A 24,549-nucleotide genomic window follows, 5' to 3' on the forward strand; every position below is an offset into this window, starting at 1 on the left:
AGGCTCCTCCACTGCCGTCTTTCCTCGCCACGCGAGTGCGCCCCGAGCCGCGCCGGGCTTCCCTGCGACGCGCGTTCCCGCCGCCCTCCCGTCCCACCGAGAGCACAAATGTGAACATTGCTCGGGGAAAAGGCTTGTGGCCACCGGCTGACCCTAACGCACTGTATGGCTCGAGATCCCTCCAGTCCCCAAGAGTCTCGGCCGTTATCGCAACATGAGTAAGAGCACCCCGTCAGTGGTGCTCAGGAGGTTACTTACGTACGAATCAAGGAGTGATGTAGAATTTTGCTCTTCCGTAGGTGCTGTTTGGAAAAAGGATTCTCCATAAGGTATTTTAAGTGTATACGCTTATCTGCAGGCAGAGGGCCTTGGGGACAACGTTCAATGAATTGTGTGTATTTTACAGAGATCACTTCTCTCACTTTCTTCTAAACATGGGATGCTTTCCTTTTACCAACATCCGTTTTCATTTTGACTTTTTCTTTCTTAGGGTAGGTGTTAACTACAATTCTGGATTTCATGTCGAACTTTGAAATAGTCAACTCTTGGTTCCTTTGGGTTTTGCTTCTTTCCCTCCTGTCACTAAATAACTGGTTCAGTTTTCAAAATGTTGTCAGTCCTGTTAGTATTATCTCCAATAATGTACAAACCTAAACCATTTGAGGTGTATGGAAAGAAAGCATGGTAAAGAAGCATGGAAAATAATAAAACTAGTGTGGCACCCTATGCAGTTAATATTACTGTGATATACAGATTTGGCTGATTGTGGGAATCTAGTTCCAAGAGATTAGCCACTAATTAATATTTCAAAGTTAATAAGAGATGAGGTAATTTGCATTGTTCTATTGCTAGTGATTGATTTTCACTGATACTTCTTACATCTTTATCTTATTACAAACATGGACTTGCATATCAAGATAATCTCATTCCACATGTGTACGACTGGGTAAGAGCACTAGGAAAATGCATTGTGAAAAAAGAATTTGTGAAAGGAGACAAGCTAGAAATACAGACCTTATAGAAAAGGCTTGGACTTCCCTGGTGGCGCAGTGGTTGAGAATCTGCCTGCCAGTGCGGGAGACACGGGTTCGAGCCCCGGTCTGGGAAGATTCCACATGCCGTGAAGCAACTAAGCCCATGCAACACAACTACTGAGCCTGCGCTCTAGAGCCCGTGAGCCACAACTACTGAAGCCCGTGCTCCGCAACAAGAGAAGCCATCGCAGTGAGAAGCCTGCGCACCGCAACGAAGAGTAGCCCTCGCTCGCCGCAACTAGAGAAAGCCGCGTGCAGCAACGAAGACCCAACACAGCCAAAAATAAATTAAATAAATTTAAAAAGAAAAGGCTTTTGTTGCTAGAAAAAGATTAGTTATATGTATTTCTATGGAAACTTTATATAGCATAGTTTCTTTCATGAAAACTATCTCAAAACAAGGCTACAAAAAAAAAAAAACAAGGCTACAAACTCATAATGAAGAAAGAAAAACTTAATTTTAGACGTTTGTATCTACAAAGGATGGTAAAACAAGATATAGGAAGGCTATAACAAAAGAATTTCTTTTAAAAAGAAAAAAGGGCATTTGGGCTGTGAGAAGTGACTGAAAGCTAGGACTGGAAGAAGTATATTCTACAATAAAATAGAAAGTAAGCACCATACAAATTTGCATTTAACTGCTTCCCACTGTTTTATATATTAGTTTTCCTCTTACAGTTTGATTGTGGGTTCCTGTCCAAAAGGCGGTATTTCTTTTGCACAAGCCACAGTTCTTCACTTAGCCCTGGACACATAGTAAGTTCTCAAATATTTGTTAACAGATTGGCTCAAAAAGTTGCCGTGATGTTCTACACGTGGAAGAAGAGACATAATTATCTAGTAATTAAGCTCATTAAAAATAAAGGTGCTTCTTCCCTCAGGAGTATTTCTGAGTCTGTCTGCCCTGATTGCCAAAGCGAAAAGGCCTTATCCGGTCTCACCCTAGATTTATGCCTAAAATGCAGTTATAATCAATAGGATGATGGAAAATGAAGCTATTTATTTGAATGGGGTAGGCCGTTTTTGAGAAGCAGTGATTCACAGCAAGTGTTGGGGATAGTAAACTGGCTGGATAAGCTTGCTGATGCTTGTGGATCTTTGTCTCTACATGAGATCACGTGGAAAGACTTAATTTGAGAAATTCTTTTTAGGTTTTTCATGCTTGCAATCAAATGAGTGTACACTGGAAAAAATGTACCAGGAGAGTAGACACACACTCAGGGTCTCGTTAATATAATAACACTAGAGTTAGAAGTAAAGCAAACTGTAGCAGTGAAGTCTATTCTAAACTGAAAAACTGGACGTCTGATGTACCATATGGTATAAATGTGTGATACGAACTTCGAATAAAAGCTTTGGACGGAGAAAGCCAAGAGAACAGCCCAGGAGCATACTCGGCGGGCTCTTGGTCTCGGAACTGAACCACTCGCGGATTCCCGGGCCAAAGACGGGCCTTGAACTCCTCTCCAGCCGAAAGGGGCGCGGAGGGCAGGGGCGGGGGAGAAGCCAGCCCCGGCGGAGGAAGCGGCTCGAGGGGCTGGCCCCGGACCTGTGAGACGGCAAGTCTGAGGACTAGAGATGAACTGCGGGGTGAAGGAATACTGCAACCTCGGTCCGCCTTTCCAGTTAAACCAGGAACGGTACAGGGAAGATTCTGGACGTGCCCGCTGGGGTGCCTCCTCGCCGCTCCACCCCCTCCCCCCAGCTGTGCTGAGAGTAATTCATACAAAAGGAGGACTCGCCTCTGCCCGGGGGAATCCCAGGGACCGTCGATAAACTCCCACGAACCTGGAGCCGAGGGAGCGCTCGTCCCCGCCCCCCTCCCACACACTCTCGTCATCCTCTGGGTCAAGAGGAGCATGCGCGAGACACCGTGTGCTCGTCAGTGGGCTGAGCGCACATCGCCCACGGTCCCCGAGAAATGGGGGGAGGGGACGGCGATCGAATGGGTGCCTGGTGGAGGTGGCGCAGGGTAAACTGGGAAAGTGGTGTCGTGTGCTGGCTCCGCCCTTTTCCCGAGGGTGGGGGAGGACCATATATAAGTGCCGTAGGCCCCGTGAACGTTCTTTTTCGCAACGGGTTTGCCGCCGGGATACAGGTGAGTTCCGGGTGTGGCTTCCGTGGGCCTCGCCTCGGCGGGCGGCCGCGGCCTTTGCGTGCTTTTTTCTCCCACCGGGCCCTTGGGCCCCCTCCCCATGTTCTTGAAGCCGAATTTTGGGTGCGGGTAGAGTTCGAGGCCTTGGCGGTTTTTCGAAACCCCCTGGCCTCGTGCTTCGGTGGAGGCCTGGCAGGGACGTTGTGGCCGCTGTGTGGGGATCCCGCCGCGCCTTCTCGCCCGCCTCGTCCGCCCCCGCTATTTAATTCAAGCGGCCGCGGATTTTTTCCGTTCTGGGCAGTTCAGTCGAGGCCGGCCGGGGTCTGACAGGACAGGCTTTTCGGCGCTCGTCGGTTTCGGGGGGGGGGCGCCGCGAGGCGCAGAGGGCAGCGGGCCCGCCTGGCCGGCGCACATGCCGGCGCAGCCTCGTTGGGGCGAGGCGGGGCCCGCGAGCCGCGGCGGCAGGGCGAGCCGAGCGCCGCCCCGCCCGGCACCAGTTGCGTGCGCGGAAAGATGGCCGCTCCCCGGCCCCGCTGCACGGCCTCAAAATGGAGGACGCGGCGGCCCGGGAGGGAGCGGCGGGTGAGTCACCACACAAAGGCATCGGGTCGATGCCTGCCCGGCGCTGCTTCCTGTGAACTCGCGGCGGACGGGCGCTGTCCTGGCACCTCGGTTCCTCGCGGCTCCAGGGGCGCCCTTCCTCGCGATGGGGGGGTGTTCCCGCCACGTTCGATGGTTGACCAGAGTTGGGTCAGCTGGGCGCCGGTTATGATTCTGCTTGCAGTTGGCATCGTGGCTTCTCCCCGAGCCTCCGGGACAGTGATCTGAAGGGTTCGCCCCCCCCCCCATTTAGGTGTCGTGAAAACCACCATTAAACCTAAGCAAAAATGGGAAAGGAGAAGACGCACATCAACATCGTTGTCATTGGACACGTAGATTCGGGGAAGTCCACCACTACTGGCCATCTGATCTACAAATGTGGTGGGATCGACAAGAGAACCATTGAAAAGTTCGAGAAGGAGGCTGCTGAGGTAGGTGAAACAGGATGGTGTAAGGAGCTTGTCTGCAAGTACGTTATGTGGTAATTTTCCAGAAACTGGCCCCTGGTCTAGATCCGACTTGCACTAGTTAAGGTACGTTGCGGAGTTTGCGGTCAAGTCATGGAACGCGAACTTCCAAGAAAAACGCGGATGCGCCCAAGTTTAGCGATATTAAGTGGAATGCAGCATTTCTTCGGAATAAGTGGGGGGAAGGGATTTCATGCTGGAGTTTTAGTTACCAAGTAACCATCCTTAATCCTTTCAGATGGGGAAGGGCTCCTTTAAGTATGCCTGGGTCTTGGACAAACTGAAAGCTGAACGTGAGCGTGGTATCACCATTGATATATCCCTATGGAAATTCGAGACCAGCAAGTACTATGTGACCATCATTGATGCCCCAGGACACAGAGACTTCATCAAAAACATGATTACAGGCACATCCCAGGTTTGTAGGATTAAAAACTGAAAATAATTGGGCCTGTCTTCTGCATTGGCAAAGCCATGAGTTTCTCCATTTGAAGAGCTTTTGTTTAACAGGATGTGGCCTTGTTTTCTTTCAAAGGCTGACTGTGCTGTCCTGATTGTTGCTGCTGGTGTTGGTGAATTTGAAGCAGGTATTTCCAAGAATGGGCAGACCCGTGAGCATGCCCTTCTGGCCTACACTCTGGGTGTGAAACAACTAATTGTTGGAGTTAACAAAATGGATTCCACCGAGCCACCATACAGCCAGAAGAGATACGAGGAAATTGTAAAGGAAGTCAGCACCTACATTAAGAAAATTGGCTACAACCCAGACACGGTAGCATTTGTGCCAATTTCTGGCTGGAATGGCGACAACATGCTGGAGCCAAGTGCTAACGTAAGTGATTTTCAAGAGTTTTAGGATTGTCCCAGAAAGGCGCGTTTGATGGTAGCACTGACTGTCTTGTGTTTTAGATGCCGTGGTTCAAGGGATGGAAAGTCACTCGTAAAGATGGCAATGCCAGTGGAACCACACTGCTTGAAGCTCTGGATTGCATCCTGCCACCAACTCGCCCAACTGACAAACCCTTGCGTTTGCCCCTTCAGGACGTCTACAAAATTGGTGGTAAGTTGAACGTTACGATTAGAACCTGTTTGGGTTGCTATGACGTCTCTTCATACGAGGTATTTATTATTGTTTGTAAACATTTTAGGTATTGGCACTGTCCCTGTGGGTCGAGTGGAGACTGGTGTTCTCAAACCTGGCATGGTGGTCACTTTTGCTCCAGTCAATGTGACAACTGAAGTGAAGTCTGTTGAAATGCATCATGAAGCTTTGAGTGAAGCCCTTCCTGGGGACAATGTGGGCTTCAATGTCAAGAACGTGTCTGTCAAAGATGTTCGTCGTGGCAATGTAGCTGGTGACAGCAAAAATGACCCACCGATGGAAGCAGCTGGCTTCACAGCTCAGGTAACACTGAAGTGACAGGTTTTTATTTACTGCTGTAAGTCTTTAAGTGTCTTTGAGACTCATTAAATGCAAGTCTTCTCTCCAGGTGATTATCTTGAACCATCCAGGCCAAATCAGTGCTGGCTATGCACCTGTGCTGGATTGTCACACGGCTCACATTGCCTGCAAGTTTGCTGAGCTGAAGGAGAAGATTGATCGTCGTTCTGGGAAAAAGCTGGAAGATGGCCCCAAATTCTTGAAATCTGGTGATGCAGCCATCGTTGATATGGTTCCTGGCAAACCCATGTGTGTTGAGAGCTTCTCTGACTATCCTCCTCTGGGTAAGGATGCTTTTTTGGTGTAATTAAAAACTTTTCTAAAGGTTTGGGGGGAAAAAGTGTTTCTAATGGTAATATTTGTTTTAATAGGCCGCTTTGCTGTTCGTGACATGAGACAGACGGTTGCTGTGGGTGTCATCAAAGCAGTGGACAAGAAGGCAGCTGGAGCTGGCAAGGTCACCAAGTCTGCCCAGAAAGCTCAGAGGGCTAAATGAATATTATCCCCAATACCTGCCACCCCGGTCTTAATCAGTGGTGGAAGAACGGTCTCAGAACTGTTTGTCTCAATTGGCCATTTAAGTTTAATAGCAAAAGACTGGTTAATGATAACAATGCATCGTAAAACCTTCAGAAGGAAAGGAGAATGTGTTGTGGACCATTTGTTTTGTGTGTGGCAGTTTTAAGTTATTAGTTTTTAAAATCAGTACTTTTTAATGGAAACAACTTGACCAAAAATCTGTCACAGAATTTGAGACCCATTAAAAAAGTTTAATGAGAAGCCTGTGTTTTCTTTTGGTCAACACTGTAACTTCCTATAGTACTAACTACTTAGGTAAGAGTTGTCCATAATCTATTTCTGGTATTAAGTCTGCTGAAAAAATGAATTTTATATTTATGGGTTGGAGCTTCAGGTTTCTTACCCTTGTGTAAGGAGAATTCACCTGTTGAAGTAAGTCATAGAAATGCGTTGGTACAACACAGGATAAGCAAACTGTTACATAAGCTAGTTTGTAAGAAGGTCAAATTCTATAATATGAAAGCTCATGTTGCATATAAAATTTTGTATGGTTACGTAAGTATTGAGTAAATGAGTTACATCAAACTTAAGTTCCCAGTTATGGGAAAGTGCATTCACATTTACAATATTCAAGTAATTAACCTAAAATGTGAAGCCTAAGTAGTATTGAGCACTGCCCTGCTAGAGTTATTGTATCCAGATTCTAGGAAAAAATAAAAGATGTTGGAAGCTAAGTGTGTTTCCTGTCACTTAAATAGAAATTCACTTTCTATAGGAATTTTCATCTAATGAGCAAGGTTGGGTAAAGAGAAGAACATTGCCACCCGGGAGATTAAAACAGTTTAAAGAGGTATGATCGTAAATACTAAGGTCCGTTTGGGACTGAGTGTAGGCGAAGCTTAAATTCTAGTTTGAAAATGTTTTATGAAGTTCCATTTTAAAAAGTACTTACTGGAAAGGAACATTGGAAGATTATAATTTGAAAGTTGCTGAAATTTGACATTTGGGCAGGGTGAAAATAGCTCTTAACTATAATAATTTGGTAACCTGTAAATTGCAAGGGACTGGTCACAAAGGGGAAAAACTAGGTGGTCGCAGTTAATAGTAATTGATCTAGGGTATAACTGACAACTGTCTGATGTAAATACCTGGTTTTGATATTTGGTGAATCTAAACACTTGTGCATTTGAGGAAACAGTCTAATTCTGTGTTTGATATCTTTGCTTTTAGGATATGAAAGAGAAGGTAGCTGGAACTGGTGAAATCACCAGATACATAATCCTACAGGCTTTTTTGGCTAATAGAAAGCATCCTGTAGGGTGTACACAGGTGAATTAACTGCAATTGGAGCATTTTTTTCTTTTTGAATTTTCCTGGGTAAAATGCTTTCTCACTTATACATGAGGCCCTTGGTAAGGGCTCTAAATGATTAAAAAGATTTTGTCCCCAGCTTGCCCCTTAATGTTTTGACAAGTAATAGTGTTTACTATGAAGATCAGAGGCAAGAATAGGATTTTTAAGCATTGCTGGCTAGTATAAATGGTAGCTGATAGACGCATATCTAACAGCTGTAGGATTTACCAAGGGATTTGACTTAACCACAATTTTCACTGCAGAAAATTGCTTTTCATTAAATGGAAGAGTAGGAATGGGAGAGTAGGGCAGTTTGCATACTACATGGGATTCTAGTCTGTATGTAATTTCTTTGAGCACCACCTACTGGTAACTACAGTTTGAAACTTGGATTTCTAGGTTCTGGTTGAAGGAGTGTTTTGCTCACTTGAATTTTTTCCACTAATTGCCTTTCCATGTATATGAGCTGATTTAACCAGCAGATTTATAAAACAAACTGGTGCTTGACCTTAAACCACATTTTATTTTTTTAAATATTTGGCTGCTCTGGGTCTTAGTTGGGGCATGCAGGATCTTCAGTTGCTGCATGCAGGACCTTTGGTTGTGGCACGTTGCGCCCCCTACGCTGGGAGCGCATGAGTCTCAACCACTGGACCACCAGAGAAGTCCCTAAACCACATTCTACATTGGCCAGCTGTTGAAATAACAGTGTAAGGACTCTCAGATGGAATCTTGTTGAAATTTGTTGCCAGGAATTCTGGTGTGATTTCAGAATATGAAAAGTGAGAAAGGCATTTTGGTTCAGGAGTTTAACAGATTGCCAGTAATGTGTATCTCATTTTCAAAAAAGTATTGTGAATACTCGCCCTATATTCCCAGAATAGTCTAGAATAAGTGAGTTTTGGCTAGATCAGAACTCAATAATTTTATGCTTATAATTCTCCTACAGTGAATTATTGATAATTTATCTCAAATCTCAGATGCATCAAGAGCTCAGCTATCTGGATGACACAACTTACTCTGAACTAATTAATCTGTTTCAGTGTGGTAATTTCAAAATGTTTTAACTGGAGACTGATGTGTAAATATTCCCGTGGCCCTCAAAACAACTGAAATCACCTTAGTTTTTTGAATATTTGTTTTAAATGTTCTTTTTTAGACAAAAGTGTAAATTGACTACCCCTTACAAATCTTGTTGGAAAGTGTCAATAATAAATTGCCAAATTAGGAGAGTGACTCTGAGGTCTGATGTTAGATGCAGTTTCTGAAGATGCAGCTTTTTCAAGAGCAAGAGCAATTCATCTGGTTATTTGAGTTCTGTCTGATGTGCCCAACAAAGGCTAACTGCCTAAGTGGTGAAGAGTTCTTGATTTTCAGTAATTTGCAGAATGTGGTGTAAAAATCTTGAATATTACCAGGACAGGACTATGGGTTTTCTTTTTATTAAAATGTATTTACCTTAGTTAACTTTTCTGCTGAGTTGAGCACTGAGCTCAAGAAGAAGCTGTTCCTGGCTGTATATTCACAGTTCCTGAAATGGGCAACTGTAGAAAAGGGGTGACAACTAATTTCTTGTGTGTCAAGATGCACTTTCATGTTATTCATTGATAGATGATGCTTGTCATTGTGAAATGCTGCAGAAATAAGTATAGTAGAGAATTAAAGTTACATTACAGTTAGGAACTGTGTCTTGAAGGGAGTGAACAGCATGAGTGCTCAATCCTGTGATTGGGGGAGAACATGCACTTTCATGAGACAGAGGGAAGAATAAGATGTATTTTCCTTTTTTTTTTTTAACCTTCCTGAAATTTTCTTTTCCTGATCTGGTTTTACATTTCATGACTTGTGTTCTTTTTTCACTTCATCGGGGTCCTCTGTTATTTGCCAGCCTCTGGGAACTTCCAAGACTAGTTAAGACTACAATTGAAGTTTGACATTGCTTGCTCAGTTGATAGTGATTTAGAAAAAAGAAAACTTTGTTAGGAAATTGCTACATGGCTCCTGAAAGATCACTGACCTCTGATCCAGTGGAAACCTTGAAAAGGTCATATGGCTTTGTCCTTTTCTAAATAGAAGGTTATGCTGTAGTCCTGCAGTCATCAGAAATGAGTGAAATTATCATTTACCTTGGACAGCCCTCAGCAGGCCCGTGTATCTCTTAAGCATTTAGAGCTCAGTTTGTGGTCTCCGTGGGAAAAACATGACAACAAAGATACTGTTAAGTTAATATTACAAGTAAGCAAGAGTATTAGAAAACTGTTAATGTCACAGTAATTACAAGTAAGCAAAGAGTTATTAGGAAACTTAGTAAGCAAGAGATTTAGAAGTTTTCCCCATTTTTTAATTGAGGTAACAACACTAAAATTCACCCTTTTAAAGTATGTAGTTCTGCAAATTTCGATAAATGCAGTTCACAATCAAGGTATATAGAGTACTTCCATCACCCCTCCCCTTCCCCGAAATTCCTCTGTGCCCCTTTGTAGTCAGCCCCTCTTTTCCTCTAACCCTTGGTAACCACTGACATATATTCTGTGCCTATAATTTTGTTTTGCAGCCATGTCACATACCTGGATTCATACAGTATGTAGCCTTTTGAGTGGTTTCTTTCATTTAGCATGATGCATTTGAGATTAATCTGTTTGGCATATATCAGTAATCTGTTCCTTTTTAATGACTGTAAATTTGTTTACAGCTGAGGGATGTTGTTTCCAGTTTTGGATTAATTACGAATAAACTGCTATAAATATGCACATATAGGTCTGTGTGTGACTATAGGTTTTCATTTTACTTGTTTAAATACTTAGGAGTGGGATTGCTTAGTTGTTGGCAAGCATATACCTTACCTTTGTTAAGAAACTGCTGAACTGTTTTGCGAAGTGGATGAACTGTTAGTAATAGATTAAGTGAAATTTTATTTTTTTTACTATTTAATTTTATTTTTTAAAATTTTTGGCTGTGTTGGGTCTTCGTTTCTGTGCGAGGGCTTTCTCCAGTTACGGCAAGCGGGGGCCACTCTTCATCGCGGTGCACGGGCCTCTTACTGTCGCGGCCTCTCTTGTTGCGGAGCACAGGCTCCAGATGCGCAGGCTCACTAATTGTATCTCACGGGCCTAGTTGCTCCACGGCATGTGGGATCTTCCCAGACCAGGGCTCGAACCTGTGTCCTGTGCATTGGCAGGCAGATTCTCAACCATTGTGCCACCAGGGAAGCCCCTAAATTTTATTTTGATACTAATTTTTCAAGGAAGAAAGTTAATTTGACGGAGTGTTACACTGACATTTGTGCCTAGTGTTGTGAACAAAATGGACACAGTTCTTGCCCTTTGAGTTTATATAATATACTGGGGGAGCTGGGTACTAACTGAATAAGTAGATAATTTTGAGTTCTGGTGATGCTCTGAAGGGAAAGAGGATACTATGAGGGAGGAGAGTGAAAGGGACATAATTTAGGTTGGCTAGAGATGGTATTTGCCAGAAATAGCTGAGATCTGAAGGATAAGTAGAAGTTACTGAATTAGAGGATGTGAAAACATTGCATTACTTCTTAGACATCTCCATATATGAGGCTTACCTTGGCCTCGTAACAATTACATAGAATCAGAAAAGTCTAAGAAAACCTAAAAGCCTTTTAATGTAAACTACTCGGATCAACTTTGAATATATTCATTGAAATTTTTGCTTGATTACATCATCACTGTGTGTGGTGGTCATACTGGAGGGCAGAGACATGTCATTGAATCCTCACAGCATTCTTTGTAGGGGCAGATACTCCTATTACAGATGACAGACTGAGGGATGGAGAGGCTCCTAAATCATCCCATTGCTGGATGAAATTTTTTCTTGATACTTACTTAAACTTGACTGCTGGTAATTAAAAATCATACCTATAAGACCCGAAGCAGCCAGAACAAAATCATACCTAGGCTATTCTTTTGGAATAATTAAACAATGTCATTCCCTTTTCTGTAAGAACCACTAATTTACTTGGGGACACCAATGAATACTTAGTCACATCTGAGCTAAACACTTGCAGTTCCTACAGCTGTTTGTTTTTTTTAATTGTAGTTGATTTACAACTGTTGTGTTTCAGGTGTACAGCAAAGTGATTCAGTTATATCTATTCTTTTTTAGACTCTTTTTCCTTATAGGTTGTTACAAAATATTGAGGTTAGTTCCCTGTGCTATACAGTAGGTCCTTGTTGGTTATCTATCTGTTTTTTTGTTTCTTTTTGTTTTTGGCCTCACCACGCAGCATGCGGGATCTTAATTCCCTGACGAGGGATTGAACCTGCACGCCCCCTGCAGTGGAAGCGCGGAGTCTTAACCACTGGACTACCAGGGGAGTCCCTGGGTATCTATTTTTCTTTTTTTTGTATGATCCCATTTATATGAAATGTCTAGACTAAACAGAGCCATAGAGAAAGCAGTGATTAAAAATGTTCTAAAATTTAGTGATGGTTACACAACTGTGGATGTACTCAAAAACATTGACTTGTATACTTTAAAGAGGTGAATGAATGTTGGGCTTCCATAGTGGCACAGTGGTTAAGAATCTGCCTGCCAATGCAGGGGACACGGGTTCGAGCCAGAGATCCAACATGCTGCAGAGCAGCTAAGCCTGTGCACCACAACTACTGAGCCCATGTGCCTAGAGCCTGTGCTCTACAAGAGACGCCACCATAATGAGAAGCCCACACACCGCAACAAAGAGTAGCCCCCGCTTGCCGCAACTAGAGGAAGCCCGTGTGCAGCGACGAAGACCCAATGCAGCCAAAAAAAATTTTTTTTAAAAGAGGTGAATGTTATAGTATATGAATTATATCTCAAAAAAGCCTTTTTAAAAATGTCAGGGATCAGGAGAGCCCTGTGTCCTGTGGGCAAGTGTCCATCATGGGTTGATTCTGCTGTCTTGTCTTTGATCAACACACTATACAAGCCTGTTGCTACAAAATGTTTAAGTCTTTCCTGGCCGTGATAGAGACCTCTCTGTGCAGTTGGGAGGCCTCAGTTCCCCTGAATAGGCTGATATTGGTGGGGGAGTGCGGTTGTGTGTGTGGGAATATGGTTTGTGAACAAAAGTGACTTGGAGTAGCATCACCTGTGTACCAGGCCCTGGCTGGCTTCAGGTGTGTGTGAGCGGGGACAGGATGGAAGGTGTCCCAGTTTTCTGTGCTAAATGCCTCTTAATCACCCCAAGAATTATCATCTCATGGTTCGGGGGGGTCCCCTGGGCTCAGCTAGAGCAGTTCTTGCTCAGGATTTCTCAGTTGCAGTCCGACCATGATAGGGCCTGGAGTAATCTAGAAGGCTTTCTCACACATTTGTCTGGCTGAGACCTCAGCTGGAACTGTCAGCTGGAACACCTACCCCTGACCGTTCCATGTGGCCTGGGTTTCTTTGTAGCGCGGCGGCTAGGTTCCGAGAGTGAGTATCCCAAGGGAACCAGGTAGAAGCCTTATTACCATTTATAGGACTCGGCTTTGGAATTCATATAACGTCACTTCTGCTGTAGTCACTGGCTCATGCCATAGACCCCCAACTCTAGGTGAGACGAGTGTCACCATCATGTTGTAGTAAGAGCATGTGGGAGGGGAGATGTTATGGTGACCATGTTTGGAAAATACCCTATTTTTTAATGTAAAAGTGTGTGTATGTTAACACCAAACTCCTAACTTATCCCCCTACCTCCTACCCCTGTGAACCATACACTTGTTTTCTATCTGTGGGTCTTATTTCTGTTTTGTACATAGGTTCATTGGTATCTTTTATTTTTAGATTCCACATATGAGGGATATCATGATACTTGTCTTTGACTGACTTATATGATAATCTCTAGGTCCATCCATGTTGCTGCAAATAGGTTTGTTTTTTTTTTAATGTCTGAGTAGTAGTCCATTGTGTATATATACCGTTATCTTCTCTATCCAGTCAGCTGCTGAAGGACATTTAGGTTGCTTCCATGTCTTGGCTGTTGTAAGTAGTGCTGTTATGAACATAAGGGTGCATATATCTTTTTGAATTACAGTTTCCTCCAGATACATGCGCAGTAGTGGGATTGCTGGGTCATATGACAGCTCTCTTTTTAGTTTTTTGAGGAACCTCCATACTGTTCTCCATAGTGGCTGTACAATTTACATTCCCACCAGCAGTGCAAGAGGGTTCCCTTTTCTCCACACCCTCTCCAGCATTTGTTTGTAGATTTTCTGAAGATGCCCATTCTAACTGGTGTGAGGTGACACCTCATTGTAGTTTTGATTTGCATTTCTCTAATAATTAGTGATGTTGAGCAGCATTTCATGTGCCTCTTGGCCATCTGTATGTCTTCTTTGGAGAAATGTCTATTTAGGTCTGCTGCCCATTTTTGGATTGGGTTGTTTCTTTAATATTGAGCTGCATGAGCTGTTTATATATTTTGGAGATTAATCCTTTGTCCGTTGATTCGTTTGCAAATATTTTCTCCGATTCTGAGGGTTGTCTTTTCGTCTTGTTTATGGTTTCCTTTGCTGTGCAAAAGCTTTTAAGTTTCATTAGGTCCCATTTGTTTGTTTACATTTCCATTACTCTAGGAGGTGGATCAAAAAAGATCTTGCTGTGATTTATGTCAAAGAGTGTTCTTCCTATGTTTTCCTCTAAGAGTTTTATAGTGTCCGGTCTTACATTTAGGTCTCGAACTCATTTTGAGTTGATTTTTGTGTATGGTGTTAGGGAGTGTAACACCCTAATTTCATTCTTTTACATGTAGCTGTCCAGTTTTCCCAGCACCACTTATTGAAGAGACTGTCTTTTCTTCATTGTATGTTCTTGCCTCCTTTGTCGTAGATTAGTTGACCATAGGTGCGTGGGTTTATCTCTGGGCTTTCTATCCTGTTCCATTGATCTATGTTTCTGTTTTTGTGCCACTACCATATTATCCTGATTACTGTAGCTTTGTAGTATAACCTGGAGTCAGGGAGTCTGATTCCTCCAGCTCTGTTTTGTTCCCTCAAGACTGCTTTGGCTATTTGAGGTCATTTGTGTCTCCATACAAATTTTAAGATTTTTTTGTTCTAGTTCTGTAAAAAATGCCATTGGTAATTTGATAGGGATTGCATTGAATCTGTACATTGCTTTGGGTAGTACAGTCATTTTCACAATATTGATTCTTCCAATCCAAGAACGTGGTATATCTCTCCATCTGTTGGTATCATCTTTAATTTCTTTCATCAGTGTCTTATAGTTTTCTGCATACAGGTCTTTTGTCTCCCTAGGTGGCTTTATACCTAGATATTTTATTCTTTTTGTTGCAATGGTAAATGGGATTGTTTCCTTAATTTCTCTTTCACATTTTTCATCATTAGTGTATAGGAATGCAAGAGATTTCTGTGCATTAATTTTGTATCCTTGAACTTTACCAAATTCATTGATGAGCTTTAGTAGTTTTCTGGTGGCATCTTTAGGATTCTCTATGTAGAGGATCATGTCATCTGCAAACAGAGACGGCATTACTTCTTTTCCAGTTTGTATTCCTTTTATTTATTTTTTTCTCTGATTGCTGTGGTTAGGAAACTATGTTGAATAGGTTGAATATTCAGCTATGTTGAATAATAGTGGTGAGAGTGGACATCCTTGTCTTGTTCGTGATCTTAGAGGAAATGCTTTCAGTTTTTCACCATTAAGAATAATGTTTGCTGTGGGTTTGTCATATATGGCCTTTATTATGTTGAGGTAGGTACCCTCTATGCCCACTTTCTGGTTTTAATTGTAAATGGGTGTTGAATTTTGTCAAAAGCTTTTTCTGCATCTATTGAGATGATCATATGGTTTTTGTTCTTCAACTTGTTAATATGGTGTATCACATTGATTTGCATATATTGAAGAATCCTTGCATCCCTGGGATAAATCCCACTTGATCATGGTGTATGATCCTTTTAATGTGTTGTTGGATTCTGTTTGCTAGTATTTTGTTGAGGATTTTTGCATCTATATTCATCAGTGATACTGGTCTGTAATTTTCTTTTTTTGTAGTATCTTTGTCTGGTTTTGGTATCAGGGTGATGGTGGCTTCATAGAATGAGTTTGGGAGTGTTCCTTCCTCTGCAATTTTTGGGAAGAGTTTGAGAAGGATGGGTGTTAGCTCTTCTCTAAATGTTTGATAGAATTCACCTGTGAAGCCATCTGGTCCTGGACTTTTGTTTGTTGGAAGATGTTTAATCACAGTTTCAATTTCATTATATGTGATTGGTCTGTTCATATTTTCTGTTTCTTCCTGGCTCAGTCTTGGAAGGTTATACCTTTTTAAGAATTTGTCCATTTCTTCCAGGTTGTCCAATTTATTGGCATACAGTTGCTTGTAGTAGTCTCTTAGGATGCTTTGTATTTCTGCAGTGTCTGTTGTAACTTCTCCTTTTTCGTTTCTGATTTTATTGATTTGAGTCTTCTCCCTCTTTTACTTGATGATTCTGGCTAATGGTTTATCAATTTTGTTTATCTTCTCAAAGAACCAGCTTTTAGTTTTATTGATCCTTGCTATTGTTTTCTTTGTTTCTGTTTCATTTATTTCTGCTCTGATCTTTATGATTTCTTTCCTTCTGCTAACTTTGGGTTTTGTTTTTCTTTCTCTAGTTCCTTTAGGTGTAAGGTTAGATTGTTTATTTGAGATTTTTCTTGTTTCTTGAGGTAGTCTTGTATAGCTATAAACTTCCCTTTTAGAACTGCTTTTGCTGCATCCCATAGGTTTTGAATCATCCTGTTTTCATTGTCATTTGTCTGTAGGTATTTTTTGATTTCCTCTTTGATTTCTTCAGTGATCTCTTGTTTATTTAGTAACGTATTGTTTAGCCTCCACGTGTTTGTGTTTTTTATGTTTTTTTCCCCTGTAATTAATTTCTAATCTCAGCATTGTGGTCAGAAAAGATGCTTGATATGATTTCAATTTTCTTAAATTTACTGAGGCTTGATTTGTGACCCAAGATGTGATCTATCCTGGAGAATGTTCCATGCGCACTTGAGGAGAAGGTGTAATCTGCTGTTTTTGGATGGAATGTCCTACAAATATCAAGTCTGTCTGGTCTGTTGTGTCATTTAAAGCTTCTGTTTCCTTATTTATTTTCATTTTGGATGATCTGTCCATTGGTGTAAGTGAGGTGTTCAAGTCCACCACTATTGTGTTACTGTCGATTTCCTCCTTTACAGCTGTTAGCAGTTGCCTTATGTATTGAGGTGTTCCTATGTTGGGTGCATATATATTTATAATTGTTATATCTTCTTCTTGGATTGATCCCTTGATCATTATGTAGTGTCCTTCCTTGTCTCTTGTAACATTCTTTATTTTGAAGGCTATTTTATCTGAGTATTGCTACTCCAGCTTTCTTTTGATTTCCATTTGCATGGAATATCTTTTTCCATCCCCTCACTTTCAGTCTGTGTGTGTCCCTAGGTCTGAGGTGGGTCTCTTGTAGACAGCTTATATATGGGTCGTCTTTTGTATCCATTCAGTAAGCCTGTGTCTTTTGATTGGAGCACTGAATCCATTCACGTTGAAGGTAGTTATCAATATGTATGTTCCTGTGACCATTTTCTTAATTGTTTTGGGTTTGCTTTTGTAGGTCCTTTTCTTCTCTTGTGTTTCCCACTTAGAAATGTTCCTTTAGCATTTGTTGTAGAGCTGGTTTGTTGGTGCTGAATTCTTGTAGCTTTTGCTTGTCTGTACAGCTTTTGATTTCTCCATTGAATCTGAATGAGATCCTTGCTGGGTAGAGTAATCTTGGTTGTAGGTTCTTCCCGTTCATCACTTAAAGTATATCATGCCACTCCCTTCTGACTTGTAGAGTTTCTGCTGAGAAATCAGTGGTTAACCTTATGGGAGTTCCCTTGTATGTTATTTGTCATTTTTCCCTTGCTGCTTTCAATAATTTTTCTTTGTCTTTAATTTTTGCCAGTTTGATTACTATGTGTCTCGGCGTGTTTCTCCTTGGAAACTATCCTGTATGGGACTCGCTGTGCTTCCTGGACTTGGGGTAGCTATTTCCTTTCCCATGTTAGGGAAGTTTTCGACTATAATCTCTTCAAATATTTTCTCTGGTCCTTTCTCTCTCTCTTCTCCTTCTGGGACCCCTATAATGTGAATGTTGTTGCGTTTAATGTTGTCCCAGAGGTCTCTTAGTCTGTCTTCATTTCTTTTCATTCTTTTTTCTTTATTCTGTTCTGCAGCAGTGAATTCCACCATTCTGTCTTCCAGGTCACTTATCCGTTCTTCTGCCTCAGTTATTCTGCTATTGATTCCTTCTAGTGTATTTTTTATTTCAGTTATTGTATTGTTCATCTCTGTTTGTTCTTTAATTCTTCTAGGTCTTTGTTAAACATTTCTTGCATCTTCTCGATCTTTGCCTCCGTTTTTTCCTGAGGTTCTGGATCATCTTCGCTCTCATTATTCTGATTTTTTTTTCTGGAAGATTGCCTAGCTCCACTTCATTTAGTTGTTTTTCTGGGGTTTTATCTTGTTCCTTCATCTGGTACATAGCCCTCTGCCTTTTCATCTTGTCTGTCTTTCTGTGAATGTGGTTTTTGTTCCACAGGCTGCAGGATTGTAGTTCTTCTTGCTTCTGCTGTCTGTCCTCTGGTGGATGAAGCTATCTAAGAGGCTTGTGCAGGTTTCCTGATGGGAGGGACTGGTCGTAGGCTACAGATGTTTCTTGACGTAGATTCTTCCCATGCCATTCTCCCTCGCAGACAGTTTATAGCTTTAAAGTGTTTTCACCAAAATTAAACATATTATGGCTGCGGATGCGTAAAAGACTGGTTTCTTAACCTAGAGTGTACCTTTATTAATGTGACCCAAGAGATAAAGTCACCTTGTTTCCTAAATTTCCTAGTTTCCTTAATTGATACATTTGGACTAGATGATCAGAGTGCTGCAAATGGGGAAATGTTGTCCCTTTCTTCATCTAGCCAGTGGGCACGATACTATCTATCTCGTAAGATTGTTGTGAGGATGCAGCGAGTTAGTGGATTGGCCTACTGTAAGCAGCCAATAAAAGGTAATTTTAAAATTATTTATTATTTTTAATGTATTTATTTTTGGCTGCATTGGGTCTTCGTTGCCGTGCACAGTCTTTCTCTAGTTGTGGTGAGCGGGGGCTACTCTTCATTGCAGTGTGCGCGGGCTTCTCGTTGCGGTGGCTTCTCTTGTTGCAGAACACAGGTTCTAGGCATGTGTGCTTCCGCAGTTGTGGCACGGGGGCTCAGTAGTTGTGGCTCAGGGCTCTAGAGCACAGGCTCAGTAGTTGTGGTGCACAGGCTTAGTTGCTCCATGGCATGTGGGATATTCCAGGAGCAGGGCTCCAAGCGATGTCCTCTGCTTTGGCAGGCAGATTCTTATCCACTGCATCACCAGGGAAGTCCCAAAAGGGAACTTTTATTATTACAGTCGTTTGGAAGATCACAGTTACTTTCAGCAACTCTATTGTACTTGTGGATTATGGTAAACAAACATTACCTGATAAATATATATATATATTTTTGGTATGATTCCATTTATATGATATGTCTAGAATAGGCAAATCCATAGAGACAAAGTTGGTATTTGCCAGAGGCTGGCAGAGGGGGGAATAGGGAGTAACCTTTAATTAAGGGGTATGGGCTTTTTTTGGGGGGGGCGGTGATGATAATGTTCCAGAATTAAATAGTGATGATAGTTGTGCAACCTTGTGAATTTACTAAAAACCACTGAATTGTACATTTTAAAAGGGTAAATTATATCATGAAAAAGAAAACGTGTATATATATATGTACATATATATGTGAATATATAAAATGGCAGAAAACAGGAGTGACAGCCAGAGTCACTGTTACTAGGCACCATCCTCAGCCCTCCATGCCTGGGCACAGCGGTGGGACACCCCTGCCCTCACTCTCACTGACCAGCCATGAGAACTGAGTCATTACCTGATTTTTTTAATATAAAACATATTTTAGGAAGATCTTTAAACTGTATTGCATCGTTATTTTTTCTTTTTTTACAAATAAACCTTTATTTTGGAATAACTTTAGATTTATAGAAAAGTTGTGAAGATAGGTAAGAGTTCTCATCTATGCCTCACCTAGTTTGTTTCCCCTGATGTTATCATCCTGCATTACCACAGAACATTTATCAAAACTAAGAAGCCAACATTGGTTGTTACGGTTAATCTCCAGACTTTATTCAGATTTCGCCAATTTTTCTACTAATGGCCTTTTTTCTGTCCCAGGACCCAATGCAAGACACCGCTGTGTGATTAATTTTAAACACTCAATTGTTGGGAGTTTATATTTACATCTCTGGTATACTTCATCATTTTGTTGAGATAATTCTGAATTTGGAGGCTGCTACCTAGCATGTTAAATAAAGGTGTGGACTTTGTCATTTACACATCTAATATTTTATGTTTCTGTAGTTTTACTTAAATTATTGATAAGTACTAAACAAACCAGGTCCCCAAACAGGGGACTGTGGTATTGCACTAGAGAACTGCTGTTTAATTTTGATGGTCTCGCCAATTGCACATTCACTTAATTAATACTATAACCTATGCCATACTTTACCATTTTAATCACAAGGTAGTCATAATGAAAATTGTTATCAAATGTTTGGTTAAAGCAAGGTGAAGCAGGTGATAGCTTTAAATTTACTTACCCTTTTTGAGCACACACAAAAAATTTGCTCTGCCACTTAATAAAGTCACGGTGGGAGTAAAGTCTTTGTGTAAGGAATTTACATTTTCTATTTTAACCAATCATGGTTTCCCTAAGAGAGTTCAGGTACTTTTGGCTTTTTGTCAAACTTTACAACATATACAGTTTGGATACTGCCTTTGGCACAATCTCTTTTGAGACATTGTGTAAAGTGTAGGTTATTGCTTGTGTAAAGCTAAATAGATTTTAAAATAGACTTTGTCAAAAGTAGGTAGTTTTGTTTATTCTAGTGAGAGTAACTGGTAGCAAAAGCCAAGACAAGGCTTTTCATACTACAAGCGTGGTATGATCCTGCAACTGTGGTTTCCATAGGTTAAGCAATGGATGGCTACTTAAAAAAAAAAAATCCACTTGGTTAAGTGTTCAGTAAAATCCTGTGGTTGCGAGAATACCCTAGTTGGTGTTGCACTAGTAGGGTTACCACATAAGCAGTCTGAGTTTGAGTTCCAGTGCTGTCTGGAGCCACCCAAGCTGAGGATGTGGTCCTCTCAGCCCGCTGGTGAGGGCATCTGCAACATTTTATGAGGCCTAGGTTGTAACCATTTAGATGTAAGGGGTGCAGCTGTGTCATGGCAACAAAGCAAGGGCCTGACCCAGACTTGACCTGTAGCCCCTCACTTTAGCTATTGTCCTACCTTCCTGATTGACCCTTTGGGCTTCTCTGTTTAGCCTCCTACAGGATTCTGTGTAGAAACTGGCAACTCAGTAAACGTCTAATGATAAATGATGTGGTTTTATTCAGTCATGGTTGGGTGTAGAAAACATTTTCTCATACTGTCTTTATGTTGAGGTTAGGGAATGCATCTCTTGGAACTCAGTTTCTCATATTTTATATAACTCCTTATGGATGTTCTTCAAAGCTCTGATAACTGTCTCTGAAGTGTGTTAAACTGCCCCCCCCCACCCCCCCGCTTGAGGTGGTTCTGTGTGAAACATCTGTAAGTTTCTTTTCATTGTTTGAAACACTGCATGCCTGCACACAGCACACAGTCTGATCTTGTATTAAATACAGTGTAATCTAGAAATGTTTCCTTTTAAAGTTAGGCAGTGTGTTTTTTATGTATATTTATGCATTTTAAAATTTCAATTGGCCATGTATTAACAGGGTATAGACCAACTCTAAAAGAGAATTCAAAGAGCAACCAACATAAGACTAAAAATGAATTAATTATGAGGCACTGGATTTTAAAGAAGTTGTTTAGTCTAGCAAACACTTGAAAAGCATAGCAACTCCATAAATGCTTAGCATGAAACGGTCAACAAAGGGTGGGAGTGGGAACTGAAGGTTAAGCCAAAAGAAACATTGTTTAGAAGGGATGGAGACACTTTTTATCCCGTGTAGGATCTCTGGGTAAGGAAAGGAGGACCTTTCCTTAGGAGGAAAAAACCCACTTGACAGAAAGGCATTGGGAAGTCAGAATACCTGAGATCCATGCTGAACAGCAACTTGGAATTACATTTTAATCACATCACTTAAGTTACAGCATAGGAAGAGACCAATAAGACTTGTTTTTAAAAGCTTTTTAGAAAATTTACTTTGAGGAATACACAGATGTAAAAGAATCCTAAAGTATTGGAGGCTTTCCCATCAGGGAGTAGTGCTATTCAAACAGATTAGTCTTTTCCAAACTTTTTTGGTTAGGATCCACAGTAAGAAATATATTTTGTGTTCAAATACAGTACAAACACACATCGTATTTCATTGCACCTAAGATGTTTTAAATTGGAAGTCACAAATGCTGCCAATTATGACTGTAAGATATTATTGATTATAGGACACACCAATTTAGAGATGATATAGAAAAAATATACATCTTAAAATTGATGAAATACAATGTGTATATGAATTACTGAAACAAAAGTTTCAGAGAATAGTACTTACTACGTATGACAAAAAATTAATTTCATGACCTGATAATGAATTGCAACCAGCAGTTTGAAAAATGTTGATCTAGGTCAGAAACGGTCAAAAGTGAGGTTCTAGGACTTCCCTGGTGGTGGTTCAGTGGTTAAGACTCCGCACTCCCAACTCAGGGGGCACGGGTTCGAACCCTGGTCAAGGAAGATCCTGCATGCTGCGTGGCACGGCCAAAAAAAGCGATGTTCTAGATCAAAAGGGTTGCATTCTTTTCTTTTTTTAAAATAAATTTATTTTTTGGCTGCATTGGGTCTTCGTTGCTGCACGCGGGCTTTCTCTAGTTGTGGCAAGCAGGGGCTACTCTTTGTTGCGGTGCACGGGCTACTCATTGCGGTGGCTTCTCTTGTTGCGGAGCATGGGCTCTAGGTGCGCAGCCTTCAGTAGTTGTGGCACACGGGCTCAGTCGTTGTGGCTCGCAGGCTCTAGAGCACAGGCTCAGTAGTTGTGGCGCGCAGGCTTAGTTGTTCTGTGGCATGTGGGATCTTCCCGGACCAGGGCTTGAACCCGTGTCCCCTGCATTGGCAGGCGGATTCTTAACCACTGCGCCACCAGGGAAGCCCCAAGAGTTGCATTCTTTCTCTATGGCATAAAAGTATAGGATCTCAATCTATGTACTTGTCCACAGGCATTCACGTAGGCCCAAAGTTTACATTTGAAAAGCATTTGGTCTTGCCCACAAATCGTCATAGTTCACCTCTCATTGGAAGTTGGAATCGCTTTTAGACTTGAATTTCCGTAACAGAATGAGTTCACTTTTCTGCACAACTGAACTGCTCTAGTACTTCAACAATACAAATTTTTTGTATTCTAGGTTCCTGAGCCAGCACACACCGTAAAATTAATTACAGCTTTGTTTCTGCCACAAGCCACTGAGACAATGGATATTTATGAAGGCAAGGCAAGCTCAGCTGGCTGAGCATCAGAATAACCTACGGAGCTTGTTAAACATAGATGCCAAGACATTTCCTGGGCAACTGAATCAGAATTGCTTGTGATAAAGCTTGGCTTTTACAAGCTCTACTGGGAATTCTGATGTCCAACTAGGTTTAAGAATCATTGTTCAGGGACTTTCCTGGTGGCGCAGTGGTTAAGAATCCGCCTGCCAATGCAGGGGACAAGGGTTCGAGCCCTGGTCCGGGAAGATCCCACATGCCGTGGAGCAACTAAGCCCGTGCGCCATAGCTACTGAGCCTGCGCTCTAGAGCCTGCGAGCCACAACTACTGAAGCCCGCGCGCCTAGAGCCTGTGCTCCGCAACAAAAGAAGCCACCACAATGAGAAGCCCGCGCACCACCATGAAGAGTAGCCCCCACTCGACACAACTAGAGAAAGCCCGAGCGCAGCAACGAAGACCCAACGTAGCCAAAAATAAATAAATAAAATAAATGAAAAAAAAAAAAAGAATCTACCTGCTAATGCAGAGGGTATGGGTTCAAGCCCTGGTCCGGGAAGATCCACATTCCGCGGAGCAACTAAGCCCGTGTGCCACAACTACTGAGCCCGTGTGCCACAACTACGGAAGCTCACGCACCTAGAGCCTGTGCTCCGCAACAAGAGAAGCCACTGCAATGAGAAGCCTGTGCACCGCAACAAAGAGTAGCCCCCGCTCGCCGCAACTAGAGAAAGCCGGAATGCAGCAATGAAGACCCAACGCAGCCAAAAATAAATAAATAATACATTGTTATAAAATTTAACATCTTAACCATTTTTAAGTGTAAAGTGGCATTAAATACACTCACATTGTTGTGCAACCATTAACACCATCCTCCTCCAGAACTGTTTTTCATTTTGCAAAACTGAAACTGCCTATCAAACAATAACTCCCCATTCCTCCGTCCCCCCAACTTCTGGCAACTTCCTTTCTAGTTTGTCTCTGTAAATTTGACCAGTAGTAGAGTGGAATCATACACTTAGCATAATGTCCTCAAAGTTCGTTCAAGTTGGAGTGTGTCAGAATTTGCTTCCTTTTAAAGGCTGAAAAATATTCCATTGTATTTATATACATTGTTTATCCATACATCTGTTGATGGACACTTAGGTTGCTTCCACCTTTGGCTGTTGTGAATAATGCTACTATGAACATGACCCTTGAACTTGTCTTCAACCCTGCTTTCAATTCTTTTGAATATATACCTAGGCGTGGAATTTCTGGATCATATGGTAACTGTACTTTTTATTTTGGGGGGAACTGTCATACTGTTTTCCAAAGTGGCTACACTATTTTACGTTTCCACCAGCAGTTCTAAGTGTTCTAATTTCTCCACAGCGTTCTCAACATTTGCTATTTTCTGATCATTTGTTAACAGCCATCCTAACAGGTGTGAGATGGTATCTCATTTTGTTTTTTGTTTTGTTTCGTTTTTTGGCCACACTGTGCCACATGTGAGATCTTAGTTCCCCGACCAGGGATTGAAC

At 41.8% G+C, this 24,549-nt stretch overlaps 1 protein-coding gene across 1 annotated transcript; it reads left to right on the forward strand.

Moving 5' to 3' along the window:
• The first annotated feature begins 3,067 nt into the window (after positions 1-3,067).
• Positions 3,068-6,417, forward strand: EEF1A1 (eukaryotic translation elongation factor 1 alpha 1). The gene is made up of 8 exons (XM_082855992.1): positions 3,068-3,132; positions 3,983-4,160; positions 4,435-4,614; positions 4,732-5,028; positions 5,106-5,256; positions 5,345-5,601; positions 5,687-5,921; positions 6,009-6,417. Exons 2-8 carry the CDS (start codon positions 4,017-4,019, stop codon positions 6,131-6,133), a joined length of 1,389 nt encoding a protein of 462 aa, XP_082712118.1. The 5' UTR covers positions 3,068-3,132; positions 3,983-4,016; the 3' UTR covers positions 6,134-6,417.
• The last annotated feature ends 18,132 nt before the right edge of the window (positions 6,418-24,549 follow it).

The sequence above is a fragment of the Leucopleurus acutus genome (assembly GCF_964270905.1).
Source record: "Leucopleurus acutus genome assembly, chromosome: 15".
Taxonomy (NCBI): domain Eukaryota; kingdom Metazoa; phylum Chordata; class Mammalia; order Artiodactyla; family Delphinidae; genus Leucopleurus; species Leucopleurus acutus.

Bases quoted from the DNA above. Each gene is read 5' to 3' on its own strand.
- EEF1A1 (XM_082855992.1), top strand. From the start codon at position 4,017: ATGGGAAAGGAGAAGACGCACATCAACATCGTTGTCATTGGACACGTA. The intron at 4,161-4,434 runs GTAGGTGAAACA...TAATCCTTTCAG, and splicing joins TCGAGAAGGAGGCTGCTGAG to ATGGGGAAGGGCTCCTTTAA. The intron at 4,615-4,731 runs GTTTGTAGGATT...TTTCTTTCAAAG, and splicing joins TGATTACAGGCACATCCCAG to GCTGACTGTGCTGTCCTGAT.